This window comes from Micromesistius poutassou (assembly GCF_964030765.1).
Source record: "Micromesistius poutassou genome assembly, contig: SCAFFOLD_5842, whole genome shotgun sequence".
Taxonomy (NCBI): Eukaryota; Metazoa; Chordata; class Actinopteri; order Gadiformes; family Gadidae; genus Micromesistius; species Micromesistius poutassou.
The window spans coordinates 1-13982 of NW_028178289.1; the positions used below are offsets into that span (position 1 = coordinate 1).

Sequence of the window (13982 nt, forward strand, 5' to 3'; positions counted from 1 at the left end):
CGCTGTGCAGGCGGTGGTGGTTGGTGGGGGTTTCCTCTTGACAAGCTGTGTGTGTGTGTGTGTGTGTGTGCGTGTGTGTGTGTGTGATTTGTTCAGTATTAGCAGTCACACATTGCACACATTGCACACGCGTCATCAGTTAAATACACCTTGTGCGCACAAGGGGCCCTATCTTGCGCAATTGACTTTCTACACCGACACATCTACATGTGTCGTTGCTAGTTTGCACCCGGCGTGAAGCTGACTTTCCCCCGCAGCAACCAGGCGCCACTACACTTGCACCTGGAGAGGCGTGTTGGCCAAAAGCAGGGGCGTGTTCCGGCGCAAATGATACTTGGTGCTATTTTAGTGATCTAAACAAAGATAGTAATGAAGTGTATAAGTATATCAGACAGGAGAAGGATAGGACGTCTTCACTGCAGAAATGTCACGTTCGCTACTCAAATATAATCCACAGAAAGAATATGGAGTTGTGTTTGTGTCCAGGTCTCCAGTCTGCTATGGATGAGGAGAGAGAGGAGGGGGGTCCTACCTCTAAGACCACTCCGGGTAACATGGCCGCCACAAGAGGTAAGAAGAGGATCTCTCTGTCTGTGACTGTTCTCAGAGCTCAGCGGTGATATATCATAACTCCATCATTAGTCTGAGTAAAACTTCTCAAGGTCGTGGATAAAGCACGTTGACAAACTAAGAGAGGTCGAGAAAACCAAAGTTTGAAAGATAAAGACTTTATTAGAACTTGTAACACCTGAGTATGTTTGGAATCAGGCTTCATGTTATGTTCCCATTATGTGTGGATTCCTCCTTAAGGCTTTGGGGGGGGTGGGTAGAGAGTGTTTGGTTGCGGTCGGGGGAGGGGGTCGGAGTTAAAGGATGTCTCACATTAACGGACGTTGCGGTCAGCTGATTTTGCGCAGTTCTCCAGTGTGCGTGGGCAAACTCTCCACGGACCCCCTGGCAATGCGCCGCGTACCCCACTTTGAGAACCACTGGCCTACACAATCACCACCAACTGAGTCGTTCATTTGGATCTTTGTATTTATGCCTGCTATTTGATTTTAAAACAGGCAACATTGTAAATGTAATATTGCCTTTTGCATTCAGTTTCAGACCTAGAAAGGATCCGTAAAAGATTTGTGGCGAATGTCGGAGAAGCAACCTTGAAAGGTCTGCTGGATGACCTTTGGGACGAGAAAGTGTTGAGTACCGACGACAAGGACACTGTGTTGGAGCGCCAGACGATCAGAGCGGACCGGGCTCGGTGTCTGATCGACATGGTGATCGGGAAAGGGGAGAGTGCAAGTCAGACGATGATTGATTATATGTTGGAGAGGGACAAGCCACTATACATCAGCCTGGACCTCCCTCCCAGCCCTGCTGATCGTGTGGGTGAGTTGTAACTAGGAATGGGTTTTCTCAATAAGCCCTGCCCACTTTATTCTGACAAGGGCCTAACACGAACCATCGGCTTCTTTTTCCTTTCATCTCCTGGGATCCAACCATTAATTATTGTCGTTTCAGGACATTTGTTTAGACAGCATATCCAAAGCCATTCTCGCTACTTTGTTGAAAAGTGTTAAATAATTATAATTTAAATACCCGAACAGCACAGCAGCAGTCTAATTTTTTTTGTACAATTAAATTTGTTGTTGGATGAAGCCTTTGATGTTACAGTAATGTTGCAATGATGTTTCAGAATTGACTGCTGAATTGAATATATCTGCACCTCAAACAGATCTGACCTGAGGAGAATAATGGCTTTACACGTCAACTATCTGAACACAAACCGCAAAAGTGGCGTTGCGTTTCCACTTTTCATTCCGCGTTTAGACGAGCGTCTTTGGGTCGAAATCTGTGTGCATACGGTGACGCAAAAGTGTGTGAAATCCGACATGTTTTTTGTGGTTTGCCTGTACTGCACATGGATGTGACGTAAACGCGTACGGGACGAGAGCCAGTGTGAGCAGCTCACTTTTGCGTTGTTAACCCTTTAGACGGAACGCGAACAGTGAAGCGTTTTTAAGATTTCCACTCTGGAGGGTGGGTTCATTTTTTGCGTTTTTAAGCCCCGAAAACGCTGTCGCCGTCTAAATGAAAAGGCACATCTGATCAAATATTTTGTCGGTTTCACCCGGGAGCGTTGTCGTGAAAAGCCAGCCTAAATGAATATGAACCTAACCTCATGTTAGGTACTTTAACAATCAGTATGTATTCAAACAATTAACAACAATACCACTGTCTGTGATTGTGGAATACATTCATAAAGCAGCCAGTGTTTGAATCTGACTGTAGTATTAATTAGTTAACCTTAACATATAAGTAGGTATAACTTAAGTGAGAGAAAGACTGCAGGGGGAAGAAAAGTCCATTCTTCTTTGTGGCCGTCATAAAGTCCTCCCTGTCTCTTCCACTCAGGATGATGTGAGTCAGGTATAGAGGCATTTACAAATATTTAGGGGCCAACTTGGAGTCAGCAGAGTAACCGGGGTTCATCTCAGAGGGCTGTCAGGAGGTGTGAGTGACACATGAATGTCCCTCAGAATGTAGACCTTCATTGACTGCTTTTTCCACACTTTCCTTATATGGGCAAGATAATGGCTTCCTTTAAGAATATGGTTAATACACTCATACAGCAGCCAATGTTTAACTTTGACTGTGACTGTGTTAGTGAGTTAGTTAGCCATAACATATTGAACAATTGAAGGGGGCTCCCTTCTTTGTGGCCCTCATAAAGCCCTCCCCGTCTTTTCCTGTCAGGATGAGTGGAGCCAGGTATAGAGGGGTTAATAGTTTTAGGGATCCACTTGAATTCTGCTAGTAAACCAGGTTCATCTCAGAGGGCTGTCAGGAGGTGGAATGAGGGCCATGTGGATGTCCCTCGGAATGTGGTCCTTTGTTGACTTTTTTTCACACTGATTTCCTTCATATAGGCAAGATAATGATAACCACAAGTTATAAAGCCACTAAATATCATGAAGTTGATTTTTATAGGAAATATTGATATGTTTCCAATGATGTCACCATCTACTAACTGAAGTCTCCTGTTGTTTTCTCATTTAGAAGAGTGCCAAAATAAATTCAAGTCTTGTTTGAAGAAGAGGTTCAACAATGTGTTTGAGGGAATCCCTAAAGCAGGACAGCCAACAGGTCTGAATGACTTCTACACAGAGCTCTTCATCACAGAGAGAGGCAGTGGAGAGGTCAAGGAACATGAGGTCAGACTGATTGAAACAGCTTCCAGGAGACCGGCCAAGGAGGAAACACCAATCAAATGTGAAGACATCTTTAAACCCTTACGTGGACAAGATAAACCAATCAGAAGAATAATGACAACTGGAGTGGCCGGCATTGGCAAAACCATCTTAACACACAAGTTCACTCTGGACTGGGCTGAAGGCAAAGCCAACCAGGACATACACTTCACATTTCTCTTACCTTTCAGAGAGCTGAATTTACTGAAAGAGAAGTTTAGCTTGGTGGGACTTCTTCATCACTTCTTTATTGAGACCAAAGAAGCAGGAATCTTCAGATTTGACCGGTTCCAAGTTGTCTTCATCTTGGATGGTCTGGATGAGTGTCGACTTCCTCTGGACTTCCAGAACAACCCGATCTGGACTGATGTCACAGAGTCCACCTCGGTGGACGTGCTGCTGACAAACCTCATCAGGGGCAACCTGCTTCGCTCCGCTCTCATCTGGATAACAACACGCCCTGCGGCAGCCAATCAGATCCCTTCTGAGTGTGTTGACATGGTAACAGAGGTGAGAGGGTTCACCGACCTAAAGAAGGAGGAGTACTTCAAGAAGAGATTCAAAGACAAGGAGCTGGCCAAAACAATCATCTCCCACGTCAAGAAATCACGAAGCCTCCACATCATGTGTCACATCCCAGTCTTCTGTTGGATCACTGCTACAGTTCTGGAGGACGTCTTCAAAAAATCTCAGATAGAAGAGATGCCCAAGACCGTGACTCAGATGTACAGCCACTTCCTGAGGGTTCAGTCCATACAGAGGGACAGGAAGTACCATGGGAGAGCTGAAACTGATCCAGACTGGAGTCCAGCGAGCAGGAAGATTATTGTTTCTTTGGGAAAACTGGCTTTTAACCAGCTGGAGAAAGGCAACCTGATCTTCTACGAGGCAGACCTGGCAGAGTGTGGCTTCGATATCAGAGCAGAGTCAATGTACTCAGGAGTGTTCACCCAGATCTTTAAAGAGGAGTGTGTGCTGTACCAGAAGAAGGTTTTCTGCTTTGTCCATCTGAGCATCCAGGAGTTTCTGGCTGCCCTTTATGTATTTCAGTCCTTCATCGACACTGGTGTCAATCTGCTCTCAGGACAACGACAATTCCTGTGTCAATTCCTGTGGTCTATTTTTGTTCGAAACAAACAAACAGAAAAAAGAAAGCTCAAACTCTACCAGAGTGCTGTGGACAAGGCCTTACAGAGTGAGAACGGACACCTGGACTTGTTCCTCCGGTTCCTCCTGGGCCTCTCTCTGGAGACCAATCAGATTATCCTACAAGGTCTGCTTGGACAGACAGGAAAAGTTCATGTAAGCTCATGTACCAATCAGGAAACGGTGTCTTACATCAAGGAGAAGATAGGTGGAGATCTTTCCCCAGAGAAAAGTATCAATCTGTTCCACTGTTTGAATGAGCTGAACGACCGTTCTCTAGTGAAGGAGATCCAACAGTACCTGACATCAGGAAGTCTCTCCGGAGAATCTCTTTCCCCTGCTCAGTGGTCAGCTCTGGTCTTCATCTTACTGACATCAGAAGAGGAGCTGGAAGTGTTTGACCTGAAGAAATACTCTGCTTCAGAGGAGGGTCTTCTGAGGCTGCTGCCAGTGGTCAAAGCCTCCAAAACATCTCTGTAGGTTCACTTATAACATGTATAACAATACACACAACACAATATACATAAAACTGGAATATAAGGTTAAAATAATATGCATAAGATCTCTGTAGGTTCATAACAACATGTATTACTATTCTACTCACAACATAATAAACATACTAGAAGAATGTAAAATTATAATAATATACAAAACATAGGTATAATGTGTAACAGTACACATAAGAGCATATTAAAAATAACATAATATAGAACATTTTCAAACACAAATAAAAAATATTTAACATTTTACACCTGAAACATAATAAACATTTAAACATCTAATGATTGATGAAATCTTTTTTCAATTAATAACATTCCTTCATTATGTAATAAGTTAAAGATGTGTTATTTTAATCACAGTTCCTAACATGTTCTGTTCACTTTTGGCCAAGGCTGAATGGCTGTAATCTGTCTAAGAGATGCTGTAAAGCTCTGGCCTCAGTTCTCAGCTCCAACTCCTCTAGTCTGAGAGAGCTGGACCTGAGTACCAATGATCTGAAGGATTCAGGAGTGAAGCTGCTCTCTGCTGGACTGGGGAGTCCACACTGTACACTGCAAACTGCAAACTCAGTTTTACTCAGTGAACAGTTACACCACAAGGTTCAATATCAGAAGACATTCAACAGATTTAGATCCATAAAAGTGCGCACATAAAGTGAAGCAGCACGCAACTGACACCCCCACGCGGATAAATGCTGTCTTTGCTCTCGTGCTCGAAAAGTATTTTCCTGCTCACTCGGTTATTCATTCTCCTCACAACACAATATACATAATATTGGAATAAAACGTATAATTACCCACAAAACATCTCTGTATATCTACTTTTTATTTCAGTATTATGAATAACATGTATTCTTTTGTAATACATGTTATTCATAGTACTGAAATAAAAAGTAATATTAATATTAGTGCTGTCAGTGAAACGCGTTATTAACGGCGTTAACGCAAACCCATTTAAAGGGCGTCACATTTTTTATTGTGACATTAACGTTCTTTAATCTGCGGGAAAAACCGCCCAATCTGGCAACACTGCCTGAATGTCCTCACGCTCTAGAGTCAACGTAAATCAATGAGACCAACTGAAAACGAAGCCATATTAAACTTAAACTGTGATTCTGAATAAAGTATAAATTATATTGAAATTCTCTTTCGATATTATAGAAAATATATTTTATAAAGCTTTAACTTGTCCTCCAAATGGAATGATGAATAGGCCTACACTTTATAAATGTGGTTACTTTAGTACAAACTGCTCTCAACCAGAAAGAATAAATGGTGTGTGTGTGTGTGTGTGTGCGTGCGCGTGTGCGTGTGTGTGTGTGTGTGTGTGTGTGTGTGTGTGTAGGTTGTCTGGCTGCCTGATCACACAGGAAGGCTGTGCTTCTCTGGCCTCAGTTCTCAGCTCCAACTCCTCTAGTCTGAGAGAGCTGGACCTGAGTACCAATGATCTGCAGGATTCAGGAGTGAAGCTGCTCTCTGCTGGACTGGGGAGTCCTGACTGTACATTGGAAACTCTCAGGTCAGTTTTAGTCAATGGACAAACAGTTACACCACAAGGTTCAATATCAGAAGACATTTAACAGATTTAGATCCATAAAAGTGCGCACATAAAGTGAAGCAGCACGCAACTGACACCCCCACGCAGACAAATGCTGTCTTTGCTCTCGTGCTCGAAAAGTATTTTCCTGCTCACTCGGTTATTCATTCTCCTCACAACACAATATACATAATATTGGAATAAAACGTATAATTACCCACAAAACATCTCTGTATATCTACTTTTTATTTCAGTATTATGAATAACATGTATTCTTTTGTAATACATGTTATTCATAGTACTGAAATAAAAAGTAATATTAATATTAGTGCTGTCAGTGAAACGCGTTATTAACGGCGTTAACGCAAACCCATTTAAAGGGCGTCACATTTTTTATTGTGACATTAACGTTCTTTAATCTGCGGGAAAAACCGCCCAATCTGGCAACACTGCCTGAATGTCCTCACGCTCTAGAGTCAACGTAAATCAATGAGACCAACTGAAAACGAAGCCATATTAAACTTAAACTGTGATTCTGAATAAAGTATAAATTATATTGAAATTCTCTTTCGATATTATAGAAAATATATTTTATAAAGCTTTAACTTGTCCTCCAAATGGAATGATGAATAGGCCTACACTTTATAAATGTGGTTACTTTAGTACAAACTGCTCTCAACCAGAAAGAATAAATGGTGTGTGTGTGTGTGTGTGTGCGTGCGCGTGTGCGTGTGTGTGTGTGTGTGTGTGTGTGTGTGTAGGTTGTCTGGCTGCCTGATCACACAGGAAGGCTGTGCTTCTCTGGCCTCAGTTCTCAGCTCCAACTCCTCTAGTCTGAGAGAGCTGGACCTGAGTACCAATGATCTGCAGGATTCAGGAGTGAAGCTGCTCTCTGCTGGACTGGGGAGTCCAAACTGTACACTGCAAACTCTCAGGTCAGTTTTACTCAATGGACAAACAGTTACACCACAAGATTCAATATCAGAAAACATTCAACAGATTTACATCCATAACAGTGTGCACCTAAAGTGAAGCAGCATACAACTGACACCTCCACGTGGACAAATGCTGTCTTTGCTCTCGTGCTCGAAAAGTATTTTCATGCTCACTCGGTTATTTATTCTCCTCACAACACAATATACATAATATTGGAATAAAACATATAATTATCCACAAAACATCTCTGTAGATCTACTTTTTATTTCAGTATTATGAACATGTATTCTTTTGTAATACATGTTATTCATAGTACTGAAATAAAAAGTAATATTAATATTAGTGCTGTCAGTGAAATGCGTTATGACCGGCGTTAACGCAAACCCATTTAAACAGCGTCACATTTTTTATTGTGATATTAACGTTCTTTAATCTACGGGAAAAACTGCCCAATCTGGCAACACTGCCTGAACGTCCTCACCCTCTAGCGTCAACGTAAATCAATGAGACCAACTGAAAACGAAGCCATATTAAACTTAAACTGTGATTCTGAATAAAGTATAAATGATATCGAAATTCTGTTTCGATATTATAAAAAATATATTTTATAAAGCTTTAACTTGTCCTCCAAATGGAATGATGAATAGGCCTACACTTTATAAATGTGGTTACTTTAGTACAAACTGCTCTCAACCAGAAAGAATAAATGGTGTGTGTGTGTGTGTGTGTGTGTGTGTGTGTGCGTGCGCGTGCGCGTGTGCGTGTGTGTGTGTGTAGGTTGTCTGGCTGCCTGATCACACAGGAAGGCTGTGCTTCTCTGGCCTCAGTTCTCAGCTCCAACTCCTCTAGTCTGAGAGAGCTGGACCTGAGTACCAATGATCTGCAGGATTCAGGAGTGAAGCTGCTCTCTGCTGGACTGGGGAGTCCACACTGTACACTGGAAACTCTCAGGTCAGTTATCAGCCTCTTCTTCAAACTGCGTCTTTGGGTTGTTTAATATGTAAGGGATGATCCACGACTAGGTGAACTTATCAATATCGATATGTATGTTACACGTGATGTAACTCTGGCCAGCTGATGTGGAGGTTAGGGGTTGTTGACCTGTTAACTGCTAGTATGTTATGTAACTCTGGTCAGCTGATGAGAGCTGAGGAGTTGTCATTAGTGTAGACATGGTGATGAGGCTTTAGCCGTGCTGTGATCTTGATATAATGCACCCCTCACCACTAAAACATCACTGGCCGTGGTAAAGTGAAACATATTTAACAGTAAAGATGTCCTTTATTAATTTGGCGTGGAGGCTCTCAATGTGAATCTTAGGTTGCTCGACAACGCCACCTTGGGAATTGCACCCAAGGAATTATTACATATTTTACATTGATCAAAAACACAGGTTTGTTCCACTCAACAGGCTAGACACGTGGTTCCCAGTTTACAAAAATACTTTGTTTAATAAAATATATATATTATCACAAAAATTAGCATTCATCCCAACTAATAAACAAGGAGCCTAATCAGGGGCTGAGGCCTACTGGTGGGGAAAGAGCAGGTGAAGGGGAAGGGGACTCAACAGGAATAAATTAAAGGGAAAGGGTTCACCCAGACACACGTGGCAGTCACACACTGGTATCACCAAATCCAAGGTAGCACAGCACACAAGAATGAGGGACACCACCACCCACGTCACCAGCACCACCACCAGCCTGCAGCCACTGAGAAGGAAACAAAAAGGAAGTTACAACGGAAATAATTAACCCAAAATGTATGAAGCAATATACAACATAAAGCAGGAAATAGTTCACAAAATAAACTTAACACAATTTACTTAATCAAAATAATAAAGTACAGAAAACAAAATTAAGGGATTAACTCCTCAAAATCATTGGGCTCAAATTAAAGGGATAAACAGGTTAAAAGTGTGGTGTCGGCAGTCCACCATGCAAGCCGGCTGTAGCCAAAAGCCAGCAACAGCAGCACCACCAAGCAGCACAGAGCAGCAAGGAATAAGTGGCTGCCGGAGACAAAGCAAGGGACAACGTCGTATATAGCAGCAGAGACAAACGGTGTGATTAGCAGCAGAGACAAACAGCAGACAAAGCTGTAGACAAAGCTATAGACAAAAGCTGTGTACAAAGCAGCAGCGGCCCCAATCAGCTGGTGGCGGAGTCAGATAAATAGCCACCTATTTTGGCCAGCTGATGAGCGTTCCCTGTCAATAAACCTAAAATTAGTATGGCTAAGCTACATTTATCAAGGCTTTTGGAGGCTAGATTTAAGGCAGCATAGCCGTTTTCAAAGTCAAACCTGCACAGGGAGGGAGAGAGAGAGAGACACGGCAGGGGACATCTACCTGTGACCACACTAGCATTAGCTACAGGATAGCATTCGGTGTAACACAGAGAGAGAGGACACTTACTGCTCGAGAGAACCAGCGACTAAACGGAGCACGGAGCACGCAGTCGCTGCTCTGCAGTGAAAACACACCGGCTTTGAGCATGAGGACACAGTGATAAATGAAACGAAACAGTAGCCGCAGCAGGGGCGCGGAGCATTACCTGCACGGGCAAACACCTGACCCAGAAATGATGCATCAGTGAGAGCACAAGAAGGAGGGCCGTACTTATGTACTGCCGCCCTAGTGGTCAGCTGACGCAATTAACTGCAGCAAGGCAACCCTATTTCTATGCTGCTACATTAACATCATATTAGTTTGGTGTAGTGCTGCTCATGTCCGATGCATTTCTGTTGATCTTTTCCCTGCTGGCAAAACACTCCCTGGTTCTACACAATGTTAGAACCTGTGGATAAACGGTCTTAGCGTACCAAACACAGCGGACTTCTCCTGACTCTAACAGAACAATATCTCATTGTCCTCCATATGGAATGAATACACTTTCTAAATGTGTTTAATTTGGTACAAACTGCTAGATAGAATAAATGGTGTGTGTGTGTGTGTGTGTGTGTGTGTGTGTGTGCGCGTGTGTGTGCAGGTTGTCTGACTGCCTGGTCACACAGGAAGGCTGTGCTTCTCTGGCCTCAGCTCTGAGCTCCAACCCCTCCCATCTGAGAGAGCTGGACCTGAGCTACAATCACCCAGGAGACTCTGGAGCTGCGCTGCTCTCTGCTGGACTGGAGGATCCACGCTGGAGACTGGACACTCTCAGGTATGGAGAGGACAGCTCTCCACTCGGGGACAAAGTCTCCTACAAGGGTTCAAGCCGCTGCTAGATGAAGTGTTTTCAAAACGCAGTTGTAACGCATGTTGTGTAGAAAGTGATGAGACGGCAGATTAGGATTCAGACGACTTTTATAGAATTATATTTATTGATAGTTAGGCAACACATTAACATTTGGCGTATTGCTGTGTTTGGCACTAACTGTCTGGTGAATTAATGTGTTGGTTTAAAACAGACGTTTGAGTGTGTTTGTTTTTTGATTGGCCAATGATTGGTTAGCATAGAGCTGGATGTTAACATGGAGCCAGGCATGATGAGTCAGTAAATTAGGATTCAGAGTACTTTTATAAAATATTTATTGATAGTGAGTGCAACACACTCATATTTGGCGTGGCCTAGCATGGAGCTAGGCGTAAGCGTGGAGCTGGGGGTTAGCATGCAGCTAGGCCTTAACATTGAGGTGGTCGATAGCGGTTGTAGGTTTCCCGCCAAAAAGCCAACGATTGTATTTGCGCGGAGTGTGTGACCCACGCAGTCAGCTGACGAGGTTAGCTGTCTGTCCTTAATCAGTTAACAACGTTACGAACCACCGAGCCATCAGCGAGTTCTGGTTGATTATGTGCTTAATCACGAGTGAATAATAATACTAACGTGATACTAACATGAATGCAGCGGAGCCATCTGCACACTCTCTTTGTTAACATGTGAATAATGTTTCCCTGTCTAAAGACAACATGCTGCTCTCTCTTTGTTAACATGTGAATAATGTTTCCCTATCTAAAGACAACATGCTGCTCTCTCTTTGTTAACATGTGAATAATGTTTCCCTGTTTAAAGACAACATGCTGCTCTCTCTTTGTAAACATGTGAATAATGTTTCCCTGTTTAAAGACAACATGCTGCTCTCTCCTTGTTAACATGTGAATAATGTTTCCCTGTCTAAAGACAACATGCTGCTCTCTCTTTGTTAACATGTGAATAATGTTTCCCTGTTTAAAGACAACATGCTGCTCTCTCTTTGTAAACATGTGAATAATGTTTCCCTGTCTAAAGACAACATGCTGCTCTCTCTTTGTTAACATGTGAATAATGTTTCCTGTTTAAAGACAACATGCTGCTCTCTCTTTGTCTCCCCAGTGTGGAGCACGGTGGAGTGTGGAGGCTGAAACCAGCTCCACAGAGATGTAAGTGTCAGTTTTGTTTGATTCATCTCAACACACACTAACTTTAGAGATGGAAAGTCCATCCACACTGAGCGCTCCCACGTAAATGGCTACCGTAAATAATATAATAGAGGAGCCAACACTCCAGGGATAGATATTTAAACCCGCCACACGCCATATAAATGGCATTCAATAATCACTTTGAGAGACGTATTCCTTTGAGACATTTCATATACTTGGTGTAGGCCTGCTTGTTATATTGTAGACTATATAATATAAACAGAAGCGCTAACGCTAATGTCAGTGCTAACGCTAATATCAGTGCTAACGTAAACGGTAACGTGAGTGCCAACACTTACGTCAATGCAAGTGTCAGCGCTAATGCTAACGTCAATGCTAACTGCAGTGCTAATGCTAACATCAATGCTAACTGCAGTGCTAATGCTAACATCAATGCTAACTGCAGCTCTAACGCTAACGTCAATGCTAACGCTAATGTAAATGCTAACTTAATTGCTAACGCTAACATCAGTGCTAACGCTAACTTCAACGGTAACGATAAAGTCAGCACTAATGCTAACGTCAATGCTAACTTCAGCACTAACGTCAACGCTAACTGCAGCACTAATGCTAACGTCAGCGCTAATGCTAACGTTAACGCTAATGCTAACGTCAACGCAAACTGCAGTGCTAATACCAATGCTAACTTCAGCGCTAACGTCAACGCTAAATGCAGTGCTAAAGTCAATGCTAACTTCAACACTAACGTCAACGCTAACTGCAGTACTAATGCTAACGTAAATGCTAATGTCCATTATTGTAGTCCACTATTGTAGTCCATTGTTGTAGTCCATGAGGGAGAGAGAGAAGCCGTTTCTCAATACCAAGTACGTGGACTACGTTCTTGCAGACTTGGAAGTACGTACTTGGCATTTTTGTTATATATGTAAAATGTTCCTATATATAGCCTATTATTATAGCTTACATACTAATATTTTAAAACATGGGAATGCAAAATGCATCCTGGGATATTTAACGGTCCCAAGTCCACACGAGTCACCTCCGACGCATCCTCGGTGGAACGGCCTCATCGAGAACGCATCGAGAACACACACGGGTTTTACGACAGTACGACAGTCCACTGATTGCTCAACGAGCAACAGCTGAGTCAGAAGGCGAGAGCGAGACCAACTGAAAACGAATCCGGAATGAAACTAAAACTGTGATTCTGAAAAAAGGATGAATGATATTGAAATTCTGTTTACATATTATTGAAGATACAAATGTGTAGATTTGTTTAATTGTTTGAACGATGGTAAACGGTAATGATGGTCATTTTGACCAAGTTATGACGTCTTAAGTAGTTGAAGAGGATGAAGCATGAATCAGCGTTTTTTGAATTTTCCAATGAGAATGAATGGGGGGATTTTGGGCGAATAACCTGGAATATCTCGGGAATTATGAATAATATCATGTCTTGTTCTCCCGTCAGATGCCTGTGAACTCACACTGGACCCAAACACAGCCTACAGAGACCTCTCTCTGTCTGAGGACAACAGAAAGGTGACGCGGGTTGGAGAGGACCAGTCGTATCCGGATCACCCAGAGAGATTTGACTCCCTGTACCAGGTGTTGTGTAGAGAGGCTCTGACTGGCCGCTGTTACTGGGAGGTAGAGTGGGAAGGAGATGTTCATATAGGAGTGACATACAGAGGAATCACAAGGAGAGGAGAGGGTGATGACAGCAGGCTTGGATATAACAACAAGTCCTGGAGTCTTTATTGTGATGATGGTGGTTACACTGCCCGGTACAACGGTAGAGAGACAGACATACGTCTCCCCCCCGCTGGCTCTACCAGAGTAGGAGTGTATCTGGACCGGCCTGCTGGCACTCTGTCCTTCTACAGAGTGTCCCGAGGTGTAGGAGGGTCCTCAGACACACTGACACACATCCACACCTTCAGGTCCACCTTCACCAGGAGGACCTCCTCCCTGGGTTTGGGGTAGGGGGGCCGTTGCCGTGGGCGCCGGGGGTTCACTCAGTGTCTCTGTGTCGGCTGTAGAAAAAAAAAAAGGGCGGACAGGCGGGCGGGCGCACACACACACACACATACACACATAAATACACACACACACACACACACACACACACACACACACACACACACACACACACACACACACACACACACACACACACACACACAGGAAGTTGTTTTCGTCCGGGGCCGGAGGTTTGGAGGCCTTTTTTGTAGTTTCTGTGGCAGTTATAG

General features: G+C 43.2%; 1 protein-coding gene across 1 annotated transcript; it reads left to right on the top strand.

Moving 5' to 3' along the window:
• Positions 1–32: 32 nt before the first annotated feature.
• On the top strand, positions 33–13716 carry LOC311372733 (NLR family CARD domain-containing protein 3-like; the record flags this gene model as incomplete). The annotated part of the gene is made up of 8 exons (XM_084489689.1): positions 33–570; positions 1105–1389; positions 3061–4873; positions 6243–6348; positions 8200–8321; positions 10361–10534; positions 11684–11730; positions 13202–13716. Exons 1-8 carry the CDS (start codon positions 465–467, stop codon positions 13714–13716), a joined length of 3168 nt encoding a protein of 1055 aa, XP_084345815.1. The 5' UTR covers positions 33–464.
• Between the last annotated feature and the right edge of the window lie 266 nt (positions 13717–13982).